The following is a 13,141-nucleotide window of genomic DNA, read 5'->3' on the forward strand; positions in this document are numbered from 1 at the left end:
CTTGACCACATACTCCATGGGGCCGGGGCAGGCGCTGTGCGTCTGTTGATTGGTGTCAGGGAACCGAAAGTGCATCCAGGCCGAAATAAACAAGGAGATACAGGCAGCAAGCAGAGTGCGCGGCACTGCTCGTGCCCTACCCAATACGGCGTCACTCCACAAAGTAAAACAAGAGGTCGTGTACAGCGCAAGCGCTATCTGATATAGACGTCTAGCAGCAGATTCCTTAACTTGGAATATCCCCAGGCGTCAGACTGGATCCGGAAAACTTTCCGCAGCAGCACCTCTGCGTGCCGGGGTTTGGGGCGGCGCCGCACGAATTCGCTCTGACATCGTCCACAGGCATGACGTCAGCCGAGCCATATATGCCCCTCTTGGCACGCTAACGTCAGTTTTCTCTTTTTCCGCGTCCCACCGCGGATCTAGGAAAACCAGCAGTTTTTTGGCCTGGTTTTTAGGCCGGTGGATTGTTCCTCTGCGCTGAGCGGCTTCCTGCGCTGACGTCAGAGGTGGCGCCTGCCCAGACGTTCGGCTTGCCCAAATGTGCACATTTTGTAGTGGGATCGACGTCGGGCGGCGTCCAGGTAGAGTTCCCTCTGGAGGCCGTCGACATCCAGACAGCTCCAATCTGGAGTCCATCGATGCTGGTGCGGAAGTCCAACCTTCATCAAGAGGTTGCTGCCCCCCAACTCCTCAGACGTCGCTGCGACCTCCACACGGGGTCGATTGACGCCGGTGCCGGCAACAACGCCTCCTTCTTATCACAAGGTTGATGCTTCTCTGGATTCCCCAAGTCAGGGCCCATGGTGCAAGTGCCTTGTGTTGCCTGGCCTTCGGGTCAGTCTCTGGCTCCTCCACTTTTGTTGTCGAGAGGACGCCTCGGTCTCCAGCCGTCTCCTACCGTTAGTTTATTATTGCCTAACCGGATGGCAACTGAAGCTGGTGCTGCTTACACATGTGCCATTCACAGGGCAGCTGCTATTCTTGGTTTTCAACCTCCAGTAATCCCTCTGCTTTCTGATCCCTTAATGGATCTGCTCCATATGGAGCCTACTAAGGTGTAGCCTTTGCTGCCATTTGGCGGCTCTCAATTTGACATTTTGCGTGGCACATGGGCAAGGCCCTCTTCTGGTGACCCTGTTGATCGGGATATTGCTCATAGGCACCGTCCTGCTCGGGTTATCTACTCTGCCTGTCAACTCACCCTACGGCGCAGGGACTCGTTGTTCAGGCGGCCTTTACTTTAGTCTTCATTCGCCTTGCCATCATTATCTCCCACTAAGGAGTCTAGGTGGCTGATGTTGTGTGCTCACCAGCTTTTTGCTTCTACCAGTGCTGGTATCTGCACATTGAATACTGCGTGTGTGTTTGTGCATGCATCCTCGACCCTTTTGGACTTGGTCGAGAATCTTCTCCCTTCTGTTCCAGAGGAGCCGCGGTCTCAGTTGCTTAGGCTTCTCCTTGATGGCTGGAAAATGGCACAATTTTTGCTCTGTACTTCCCTTGGTGCCACGGACTCATGCATTGCTGCGCTACAGTCGTTTCCCAGATAATGTTCGGGATGCCCTCCAAGATCTGCTGCTACTGCTGAGTCTGAAAGGGCCTAAACCCAAGAAACTGAGCGCTTACACTAGATTAAAATGTGGTACGAGGGAGTATGAGCTGCACTTGCCGAACTACCTCGAACACTGAACATGAGGGTTGCAGTGGGAAGCCCAGAAATGGCGGGGGCGCGCGGTAGGGATGGTGTGCGCCGGGGACACGAGGGCAGGAGGAAGGCTAGTAGAAAGATGTGTCTCATGCACATAGACACACACCCCCAATGAACCGGCTATTTGTGCACTATCGATTGTGTAGTGGAATTCTGTGTTTTCGATGTAATAAAGTACTCGTCTTTTCTACAAACAGAGGCACTGGGCTGAACATTGATCTTACTGAACTGGAGGGGGTGGTATTGATTCTTGAGCCTGAGTAACCCCCACGCTAACCCCCCTGAGAAGCCGGTCAAAGCTCACCCTCGCTGTTACTAAAAGTAACGTGTTGTAAGGACTGTACTTGACCCAGTTTACAGAACCATAATAGAGTAGGCCTATTCCCTGATTTTTTCTTTTTGTATTCCATATACTTCAATAAAATCAAACTTAAAAAAATAATAGAGTAGGCCTCAAGACAGCAGTAGTAAAAGGCCTCAACCCGCACAGGTGTGGCCCTGTTATTGCTGGTTGCCCCTTGACTTCCTGAATGGGGTCTGACACCATAGAACAATACTTCTCTATCCTCACAAGCATGACAACAACCCATGTCCCCATGTATTCACTTTGATATTTCCCATTACACAATAATGCTTTAAAGTGCTGCTAAATGACATAAAGGCAGCCCAGGGCAGTGTAGAAACCATCAAAGTAAGCAAAAGTGTAAAACCTGTGTCCCGTGGCATACCAGACCTGCTGGATGCTTTGAAGATTTCAAACACCCACATTGTGCTGTTGATTATGTGGACTTGCTGGTTAATTTAGGGTTCTGGTATCTTTTTGGCTTTCGCTTGTAAGGGAGGCACACACGTTGATTTAGCCATTTTTGATACATTTGCAGAAGGCTGTACATACTACAGTTACTGGCTGTGTTCATGGTTCTACACACTGTGCCCTGTTGTTCATGCAAGATAGCTAGATATTTGGGTGATTTCAGCTACCCTGTGCTTGCTGCTCTCTGCAAATAGGCCCTGCATGTAGACAACAGAGCTATAGTAAAAAATGATAAAGAAACATGAGTTATTTTTTTTTATACTGGCCTTACTGTATTTTGAGATGCACCGGAATATGGTGTTTGTTGGTGTCACCTGTGACTGTGTGTGAGAGAATTGTGATGTGTTTTAGGGTGTGGTTGTGTAACCCCTCACAGTGTAATACAATCACAAACAGTCTCGGTCCAGTCGTGCTCATTTGTAAAACCTCGAGCTCAACCCTGGGTGGCTGTGGCTTCGAGCAGAAAGGATTACTTAAAGGAACTAGAGTAAAACATTTAGACGTACCAAACAAGAAAGTAAGAACGTTACACAATACTAAAAAAATCTGGCACCATTTTATAAAAATATATTATAGTTTCCTGAATTATTAGACACCAAGATGAGCAAAATCCACCGGAGAGTCCGGGAGATATACATTTTTTAAAAATAAAATGTGTACATCCGCTTTTTAGTCTCAACTGCAAACAAGCTCTGTTAGCCGTAAGTTTGTAAACTTTTGAAAAGTTTTAAAGAGTTGTATTTGATTACTCCTGTCCATATTGGGTAACCAATTCTGATGGGGAGAAAGTCTGGGTGTGGACAGCAAGGAGTATTTGGACAGTTAACTGTTCACCAAAGCTGTCTCCAGTCCAGTTGCTGAGTGTGCTGAAGGATGCTCTGGGTGCTGTGCGGTTGACTGGGGTTATTCCTCTGTCCATGTTCAGGTGGGGTGACTTTGGCCACAGAAGTCGGTGTCCCTCGAAGCCCTTTTCCAGACAATAGAGGTCCAGCGGCGACTGGGCTACTGGTCTCCGGTCGCAGCAGGTCCAGCGGTGTCCTTTGGCACAGGCTAATGCCTTTCTTTGGGAACCATTCAGCACTCTGATAACTCTCCAAGGTCCGGTTGCCATTGGTGCAAAGTGTGATAGCTATGGGGTGGCCTCTAGTGCATGTTGGCAGTCAGCTGCGATTCAGTGGAAATGGCTACTGACTAGCCAGAAGGGGCTACCTCAGCTTTTATGGCCATGATGCTGGAACAGGGACTCAACAGACTGACTCTAGGAGTTCACCCTTTCTGTCTGGGACCCCTAAGCAACTTTTTCATGAGCGGGGCACCACAGGCACAGTCCTCTCTGCCACAGGCCAAGGGTTAGCAGGTGCAGTCCAGCAGTTGGTGCAGCCTTTTTTGCTAGGTACAGGGGTCAGGAGGGCAATCCTTCGGTTCTTTCTCCAGTCCAGGTGTGATTGGAGGTTTAGGGTACTAGGGGTGCCATATTATCCTCAGAAAGTGCCCTGGGGAGATGATGCGGTCACTAGCCAATGGGATACTAGGGTCCTTCCTGCCTTGTTTCGACTTCCGCCTATGTGTGGCAACTAACTATCCCAGAGTGCACGATTCTGCCCCCTCCCAAGATGTCCGAACTCCTCTCTGTGTGTAGAGCTTGGTAGCCCACCCTAGAGGTGTGGCCACCTGTGGGCTACACACCCATTGAAAAAATTGTTTGGCAACTGTTTTCCTCTCTATGTTCCTGCCACCAGCCTGTCTACCTGAACAAAGGGGCAGCCCCTCTTGAGTGTGGTTGCCATTTGCCCATCAAAGGCGGCTTCTCTTTTGAAGCTTGCTATTTGGGGCAACACACTGTGTGGGTTCCTGCGAGGGGGAGGTAACACCTCCCTCTGCAGCAGACTTCTATGGTTCCTGTGCTGGGGAGTCGTTCATACTACTGCCAGGAGGGCAGGCAGCCGTCTGGTGGCCATCATTTGCAAATGGCCACCAGATAAACTGGACAAAAGTGTCACAACTGTCTTTTGTTGCTGTACCTTAAACGTGACATTGAATTTGACTTGGGCATTCAAGTTGGGTTTAATGTCTCGATTAATTTGATACATTGAAGTGCCAACTCTAGTAGTCCCACTCGGAAGTTACCAGGGCTGAATTGTCAGCACGCAACTCTGCATTTGCCATTGGGGCTACTAACCTTTCCACAGTAAAAACAATTATTCAGGGGTTTTACTGTTAGTAAAATATTAAAGTACATGCCCTACTTAATAATATACAGGCCCCTGCCTTAGGGCTCAGTATGCCTTTGTTAGGGGAGATTGTGTAAAGGATTGTTAAACTGGCACTGAGGTCCGGTTAGCAGGCCTCTGTGTATTCTGAGTCGAAAAATCAGCACATTCAGTTCAAGACTTATGGGGTGATCATAAAAAGGGGGCATTTCCTGACAGTATGTATGTATGTATGTGTGTATGTATGTGGTATTTATATGTATGTAAATGGTATTTATATAGGGGAAACCAAGCAAGTGTTGGGAACCCCGCTCAATAACCTTCTCACCCTGCATGTGTATTTTCTTGCTAGGTGTCGCAGTTGTGTCAGCAGCCCTTGGAGCTGCCACTGGTGCGTGGCACAGTACACCTGCACCCCCACAGACGCATGCAGCGGAGAAGGAGCTCTCATCTACAGTTCATTTGTAAGTCTGTCTAGTTCAAGCACTGTGTATGCTGTCCTGTGGGCAGTGTGGGCTATTCCTTGTGGGGCTGCCTGCACTATCAGCAGGCTGCATGTGCTACAAGGTATGTGGTGTTATGAATTACTGGGTCTGTGTGTTGCTGTGTGTGTGCTAATCTGTGAGCCTGCTAGTCACTACACAGAGCTTGGTGGTGGGGTGTGTGAGGATGTGTGCCACTCTGTAAGGCCATGTACCCAATGACATTTCAAGCAAGGTGTCAGTGTGTGAGCTACAGTGTGTGTCCCTGTAGGATTGTGTGCACGCATGCATGGAATCTTAAATGTTGCTGTGTGCAATACACTGTGCAACCAATCATGTCTCTAAGTATCACACTCTGCATTCAGCCTTGGTGGTGTTCTCTATTCATGTTCTGCTGTCAAGACCCTTCTTCTGTCCCCAGTTCTGTGCTAATGCCTGATGGGCTTGTCATTGTGGGGCGTGGGATACTTGTTGGATTCACACAGCTTGTTTTGCAGGAGATTCCGCTTGTGAATCTCAGAAATATCCCATTGGCACAGCGGGTGTTTGGGGTTCGCCAATGACGAGCAGCATGCACTAGAAAGTGCTCTCGCTTCTATCACGTGGCTTTTACCAGTGATGTCCCAATTTCTCTCCAGCAGCCAGATGAGAAGCTCTCTGGACCCGATGCCTGCCCCAGAGTGCAGGGGATCCAGGGCTCCCAGCTGTTCCCGGTGGGCATCGAGCGAGAACTGGATCTGCTGGGAAAAAACCTCAACTTGCTACAGGTCTGTAACTGCCTCCTTGGAGAGGTGACTGGCTTGTACCCATCTAACTGCTGGGCCAGGTATCTAGCTCCCCCATCTAACTGCTGTGATAGGTGTCTAGCTCCCTTATCTAACTGCTGTGATAGGTGTCTAGCTCCCCCATCTAACTGCTGTGATAGGTGTCTAGCTACCCCATCTAACTGCTGTGATAGGTGACTAGCTCCCCCATCTAACTGCTGTGATAGGTGTCTAGCTCCCCCATCTAACTGCTGTAATAGGTGTCTAGCTCCCCCATCTAACTGCTGTGATAGGTGTCTAGCTCCACCATCTAACTGCTGTGCCAGGTGTCTAGCTCCAGACTTGCTGTTAAATGTTGGTCATCAAGATTACCTGGGGCTTCGCCGTCTATCACAAATGCAGATCCTGCTCTTGTTTGAGTGGTGCTCAGTGCTGCCTTTGGTTTTTGTTTGAGGTCTGGTTGCTTTTATAGCGCGTGAAATTATGAAGGTGACGTAGAGCACAGTGAGCCATAACTACACTGATAGCATTTAATATGGTGAATGTTACAGAGAAACATGTTCAGTGTTTGTCAGGGTAGTACCAGAGAGAGAACAGAAGGTTCTGAAAGCTGGTGAATGTTGGGAGATGAATACGGGTTGTATTGTGTGAGACCGTCTTCAGGTTGTGTCTGATGTTAGGTCTCTGTGTCCCTCTCAAGTTATTTATACAATGGCTGGGCGGGAGTCAGTGCTCATCAGAACTGTGCTGTGACATTCAGTTTGCTCTTCTGTAAAGCTCAGTCTTTCAGAGGACCACTACTGTGTAATCTCTCAACTTCACAAGAGATCTCTTCCCCTCTCGAATCATCCCCTGGCCGCACACTAATCCTATGTGTACTTCTGCTCCGCCCCCTGTTTGTGTTCCACTGCTTGTGACACGAGTTAGAAGTTTAAGTTATAGGTACTATAGACCCATAACAGCTGAGAAGAAGGGTAAGTGCAAAACCTTACCTACATGCATCATAAACTTGGTAACATGCGCTGTACAGGTCCTGAAGAAAGCCCACCGACCTGCCTGGGCACCGATGGGGCTGAAACATGTTGAACACCCATGTGTTTAAAGTAGGTGCTATAGAACAGTAGCCCTTCTAGATATGCACCATCCTTAATTTTTATTATTGCCCCATCTTCAACAGAATAAAATAAGTTGTTGAGAGACGGAGGTAACTTTAAATTCACTTTTATCACACTATCTCTGATCACTATTGTAATCACCAGTAGGTCTCGCTCCAGGTGGAGGGAAGCACACCAAAAGATCCAATGATGATGCTTTTCACGTAGGCAAACTAGTGGAAAATCACGATATACCGCCACGGTACCATCTATGTGAAAGAGGGTTTTTTAAAAACGCCTTTGTTTTTAGCCCTCTGCCCTACTCTATTTCCTCATTTCTGTGCTACCACTTTTCAGGTTCTGCGTTTCACTTCAGCCAGTTTATTCAACAGACTCCTTTCCCTCCAATTCTTCGAAGACCGAAGAAAAAAGCTTTATAATTTTGATTCAACACAGCTCTTGTCTCTTGCTTTATCTTGAACAGCGTGCCTATATGAACTGTTTGTATTTGGTATTTCTATAGTGTGATCCTAGCTAAAGACGGTGGAATACTACAGGGTCAAAGACGAGTATAAAGTCAACAAGTGATAAGCGAGGTAGCTGAGTTATGCATGGTTAATGTAATGTGTTTGTAGTGTTCTTCAAAGAGGTGCATCCTAAAGTCTTTCGAACACTGGAGCACCACTTGGGAGATCATGACGGATATGGGGATGTTCTAGGCCCTCCTTGTTTTATGGCAGTGTCCCCCTTGAGGGTGAGTTTAGTGTCCGGGGTGAATCCAAGTGAAAGTTGGAATTGAAAACCCTCATGGTTCAGGTCATTGAGGCAGGTTTGTTCCATTTCTTCTTTGATGATCTTGAAAATAACAGGAATAGTGTCTTGGTTGGGTTGAGCTTCAGGTCGGCGCTGGCCATGCAGGTCTGGATGACATTCAGGCAGTGTTGGAGGCGCTTAATGTCTAAAACAGAAGATACTTGAAGTAGAGGTATATCATCGGCATATTCGTGAATCGTAATGATGATATCTGTGAGTAGTGCACCAGGTGGCTTCATGTAGAGGTTGAAGATGACAGGAGACACTGCAGGTGATGGGGGATCGTTTGTGATGCTCATGTGAACAAACTGGTGTTGGTTGGAAAAGTAGGAGGGGAACCAGTGAAGGATTTGCCAGTGCGTCCCATTCCAGACTCCAAGGTGTGCATCAGGATGTGATAGTTGACTGTCGAAGGCAGTAACATCAGGAGGCAGTGGTCCTAGTCATCTGTGGTCAGAAGGGCATCGTTTATGATCTGTAAGGTAGTTGTTTCCATGCTGCAGCGTGGTCTGAAGCCAGACTGGTAGTCGTAAGGTACAAACATTAATGTGATGCTTGAATTGAACATAGACTGCTTTTTCGATGGTGTTGGCAATGAATGGTAGGTGAATGATGGGCAGGTAATGGGAGAAGTCATCAGTATCTACTATAGCCTTAGAGCCTGCTGTAGTGAGCTTTACCGGCCACTAAAGGCCCATTCCAGCGTTAAAGGACCCTTGCATTTGGCTCTGCCCTGTAACAAAGGAACAGGTGTTTAATGGCTGGTAAAGCCCGCTACAGCAGGCTCTAAAGCTATTCGAACATTCCGCCCCTAGAGGGCAGAATGTTATAATTTGTAAAAACAAATGCCTCTTTGAGCCGGGTGGGGGGAGGTTACATCCTGTTGGGCTCCATGAGGCCTTTGTTCACCGTAACAGCTCTGAACAAACATTGGAATGTTGTGCTCCAGGCGTCTACCAGCCATTAGAAGCCCGGAGCACTCCATTGCCTTCAATGGAGCACTCAACATTCCAATGTTCTAATCGAGGTTTCTTTAGGAGTGAGAGGATCTGGCCTGACAGAGATTCTGGGAAGATCCATTGAATGAAGGAAGCAATGACAATAGTGAATAGGGGTGAGTGTGTCCCCAGTGAGCGCTTGGATGAAGAACGTTGGTAAAACATTTTTTTCATAAGAACTGCCTTTGAGGAAGTCGTCAAGATCTGCGAGGGACATTGAAGACTGACCATTGCGAGATTCTACTGGAATATGACGGAAGAGATGAAGCCGGTTTGATGCAATAATTGTGCTGTCCGATATTCTGAGAGGTTGAGTTCATTGGACTTCTCTGTCGAGTGAGTAGTAGGTGGGCCTGTCGGGGAGTTGAACCAGTGCTTGATTGTCTTGAAAAGGGCTCTGCTTCTGTTGGAGGTTTCATTGTTGGCACCAATGTCTGCTTTTCATCAAACATGTACAGTTGCTTTCAGAAGTAGAAGTAATCACCAAACTGTGTGCTGTTGAAGGATATCTTGCATTCTCATTTGCTAAGACATGGCTTGCAGCTCTTTCAGGATTGGCTTGTTGGCCTCTTGGCCTCATCTTTTGGGAACTGTTGTTTGGAGGTGGTTGTTTTTGCAGAGTGGCATTTTTACCATGCAATCCTGCTATTGTTTTGACCAGTTTTTCCATTCCAAATTAAGTTTGCTAGATGAAATCTTCAAAAGCTAATTCATCTGATGGATGAAAATGACGTCCTTGTTAATGCAAATGTTCACGATAGATGCCGTCTGTACCTACTCACTGTACCATGTTGGTTCGATGAGCTATGTCTCCAAATGTATCCCCAGTGGTGCGAATGTTTAGATAAAGGGAGTGGAAAGCGGATATGTGAGGGATACCATGGAGGCTGACAATTGCACTGAGGCACATCTGGATGCCTCCCATTCTTGTGTCCTGAAAGGGGACTGGGGATCCTCTTCCTGTGCCAAAGGTTAATAAAACAAGTCAGAGCCCCAAAGGACCTCTATAGTGAAGATTGCCAGTCACAGAAATCAGTTACAATCTCCTTCCTCTATTATTCTCTTTTCTCTTTCATGTTAAATGTTTCTCTTTCTACATTTATCCCTCATTCTCGCCTTCTGATAACTTTCTATTTGTTTCCCCTTCCTCACACCGCACCTTTTCTTTTTCTCCACATTTGCACAATCGGTCCCTCTCCTTTTTTTTTGTATTATTCCTTCTCTTGTCTCTTTCTACTTCTCACTCCTTCTCTTCCTTTCTCTCATCATGATGTTCCCACTCTGCAGGACCAGGACATGTCGTATCAGTGTGTGCTAGAAGTGGAGGGCACCCCTTTGAGGCTGCGGGCCCAGGTGGAGCGGTCTTCGGAGCAGGATGATTCCTACCTCATTCACTGTGCCACACACGAGGTAGGGCTTGATCATTCGCCGCCTTGATCCTTGCCCCACCCTGTCCAACATCACCCCTAGAAACCACCCTCATCCACCCTTTCATAGCCAACCTCACCCCCTCTTCCTAACCCATCGTACAACCTCCGCCATGGCTTCTGTATTTACAGCCTCTTCTACTTTCATCGCACCCTTCTACTTCTCCCCGCTTCGTTGCCTCTTTATTATGGCTCATCCATCCATCCATCCATCCATCCATTCATGCTTGCCTAGCCTTGTCCATTCCAGAGTCGCCCAGTCCATCCCAGCCTTTCCCCAGTCCTACCCTACTTCTGCCTGTCCACTAATACCAAACCTTTCCCCTTTTTGCCAAGTCAGCCCCACATAACTGCTATGCCAGTCTCCCCCATTCATCCACACACTTTACTTCTGCCCACTGCGTTAAACCATCTGCCTCTGGGTACTGTCCTTTTTATTAAACGTTTTAAGCATTTTTCCATTACAAAGGTGTCCGTAATGTGCTTCCCTATTTTGAGCTGACTGTCCCCTCATCTTGTCTCCCTGCAGTATTATTATTCTGCCCTGGCCAAAGAGCATCCTGTCAACATCCATCTGATTGAAGCCAATGGGAACCGGATTGATAACCAGGGCCAGGTGCAAGGTAGGTCGCGGGAAGAGCGGTGGGCCATTGTGGAGGGAGTTAGATATGTCTCCCCGTCTCTCATCTGACATTTTCCTTCTCTCTCCCTCAGTTATTTTGTATAACTGCTCAGTGGAAAACTCTGACTGCAGCCACTGCCAGGCTTCAGAGACCAAGTACAGCTGCTCATGGTGCCGGGACGAGCAGGAAGCACGCTGCCTGTACCACGAGTCCTGCCCCTCGGAGCCGGTCCTGGTGTGCCCCACGCCCACCATTGACTCGGTGAGACCGCATCCTGTGGAGTTTGTTACCCCTCTGTGTCCTCCTTCCACAGGGGGCAACTGTCTTTCCCCCTGATCTCCAGAGGGATTTGCTGCTGGACTGTTCAGGGAATGGCTGATCTGTGAAAAGCCTTTTGAACATTTTGCCTCACCCCCCCACCCCTTAACTCCTGACTCCATGCCCCTACCCCATTAGCCCCTTCTAGGTCAAGTCTGCAGACTGCTTCAGCTGTCTGTCGGTAGACCTATTGTATCGAATACTTAAACGTATACCTAGAGCTGACTTTGGGTCAGCCCGCTTCAAACCTCTGGCTTTGTCTTCTTCCCTTTCTGGCCATTCGCTTGAGACATTGTCAATCACCTCTTAGATCAGCCCACAGGCAATTGCATCTCCCATTATTCTATCAACTGCTCCTATGAAGTCCAGTGCATGAGGGGTCATTTTTAGGTCGAGCCCGGGCAGCGCATGCGCTGCTCTGCGAGGCATTCTGTATTCAGGTATGGACTTGAAGCTCCGCCCATCTTTTCAATTAGCTGCTATGACTGTCCTTTGTAAATGTTGGATTTTGATTTAATAGGCTTGTTAGTACCTCTTACTACATCCCGGTCTTTTGTAACCTTCCACCAGGACTTGACCTTTTATGTGTCTCCTTACTGTATAGCTTGCATTAGCCCTTCGGTAGAACTCTTTGCTTAATTAATCTAAGGAGCACTGGTGGGACGCCAGCTTTAGCAAAGGTGGCTTTTTTTTGTATTTTCAGCGCACTATGCTCGCTTTCACTTTCACAATGGGACAACTTGCTGGACGGGATGCGCAGCTCGCCCAAATCGTTGTTTTTTTTGTTAAATTACATTAAATCATGGCGGCCGCGCATATTGTGCGCAGTACGGCCAACTTGTTTTAAAAGCAGCCGTGTATCTAAAGGAAGGGGCTGACGGGAGCACACGACTACAAATATGTTAAACTCTGCAAAAGAGGAGCGTAAACAAACAAAAAAATGCAATGTCCCTTTGATAGGTCAGCAGGTGCTGTTGATTACCGCAGAGCAGTTGTAAAGATGTTTTACAGTGGCTTAAGTGTTCTAGTAAAACGACGTAAAAAAATCAAATGGTCTTTTATCAGCTGCAACTCATTCACATTCATAAAAAGTTGTATCTTTACCTAGAGCGAACATTGCCATCTAGTGGAGAAATGAATTGTCAGCTGACTGTATAAAGAATTTACTCTTTTTAGGTCTTGCGACCTATCAACGCGCGCAAGCGCAGTGAGCTGAGCGAGAATTCATGTCCTCAAAATCCTCGTCAAACCAAGGACTTCTTGCTGCGGTTTTCTTTAAGTTCACGTGACCAAACAAGCACGCGCATCAGCCTCCCTCCCTCCCTCCTAATTGCATTTTTTAACGGCCGCACAGCACATCAAAGGGCTTCTCCCAGCGTGCTGTGCGGCTTCTCCTCCCCTAATTATTCATGGCTGGCCTCAGCTGCTTGATTATCTCCCCACGGTATCTTTTAGACCTTTAGTTTCACTTTACATTACAACTCGCATGATCGGCAAACTTTCCAGTCAGCCAGGTTGCATTCATTCTGTGAAAAAAGAGACTTTTACGAAATGCAGAAATGTTTTATTTTTATAGCTCTTCTCTTTAGTGGCTCGGCATGCAAACTATCAGTTCTTTTAATTTTGTAATAAAAACTTGCATCTTTACAAAGTCCTGTGAATTTTTTTAGACACTGCTTTTTTAGAAAGATAATTTGTAAGTCATGAGAGCTCGGCACTTTGCTGCACTGTCAGGTTTCCAGAGCAGGTATTTCCACTTATTTGACGAAAACAGGATTAGTGATAGGTTTGCAGGTGGAGGAGCAGGGTTTGAGTGCTTGGGAACGCTGAAAGACGGTGACGTGTCAGGTACACACAGTGGTGCCCGCATACAGCTACAGATCAGCA

General features: G+C 47.5%; 1 protein-coding gene across 4 annotated transcripts in view; it reads left to right on the forward strand.

The window, feature by feature from the left end:
- Window positions 1-13,141, forward strand: part of PLXNB3 (plexin B3) — a 297,888-nt gene that overhangs the window by 225,409 nt on the left and 59,338 nt on the right. For all 4 annotated transcript variants that reach the window (XM_086940225.1, XM_086940224.1, XM_086940226.1 and 1 more), the window contains 5 exons: window positions 5,088-5,199; window positions 5,856-5,984; window positions 10,174-10,296; window positions 10,843-10,936; window positions 11,028-11,197. In XM_086940225.1, coding sequence (XP_086796351.1) covers window positions 5,088-5,199; window positions 5,856-5,984; window positions 10,174-10,296; window positions 10,843-10,936; window positions 11,028-11,197 — 628 coding nt within the window. The remainder of the gene's footprint in view (window positions 1-5,087; window positions 5,200-5,855; window positions 5,985-10,173; window positions 10,297-10,842; window positions 10,937-11,027; window positions 11,198-13,141) is intronic.

Source organism: Lissotriton vulgaris, chromosome 10 (genome assembly GCF_964263255.1).
Source record: "Lissotriton vulgaris chromosome 10, aLisVul1.2, whole genome shotgun sequence".
NCBI classification, from domain to species: domain Eukaryota; kingdom Metazoa; phylum Chordata; class Amphibia; order Caudata; family Salamandridae; genus Lissotriton; species Lissotriton vulgaris.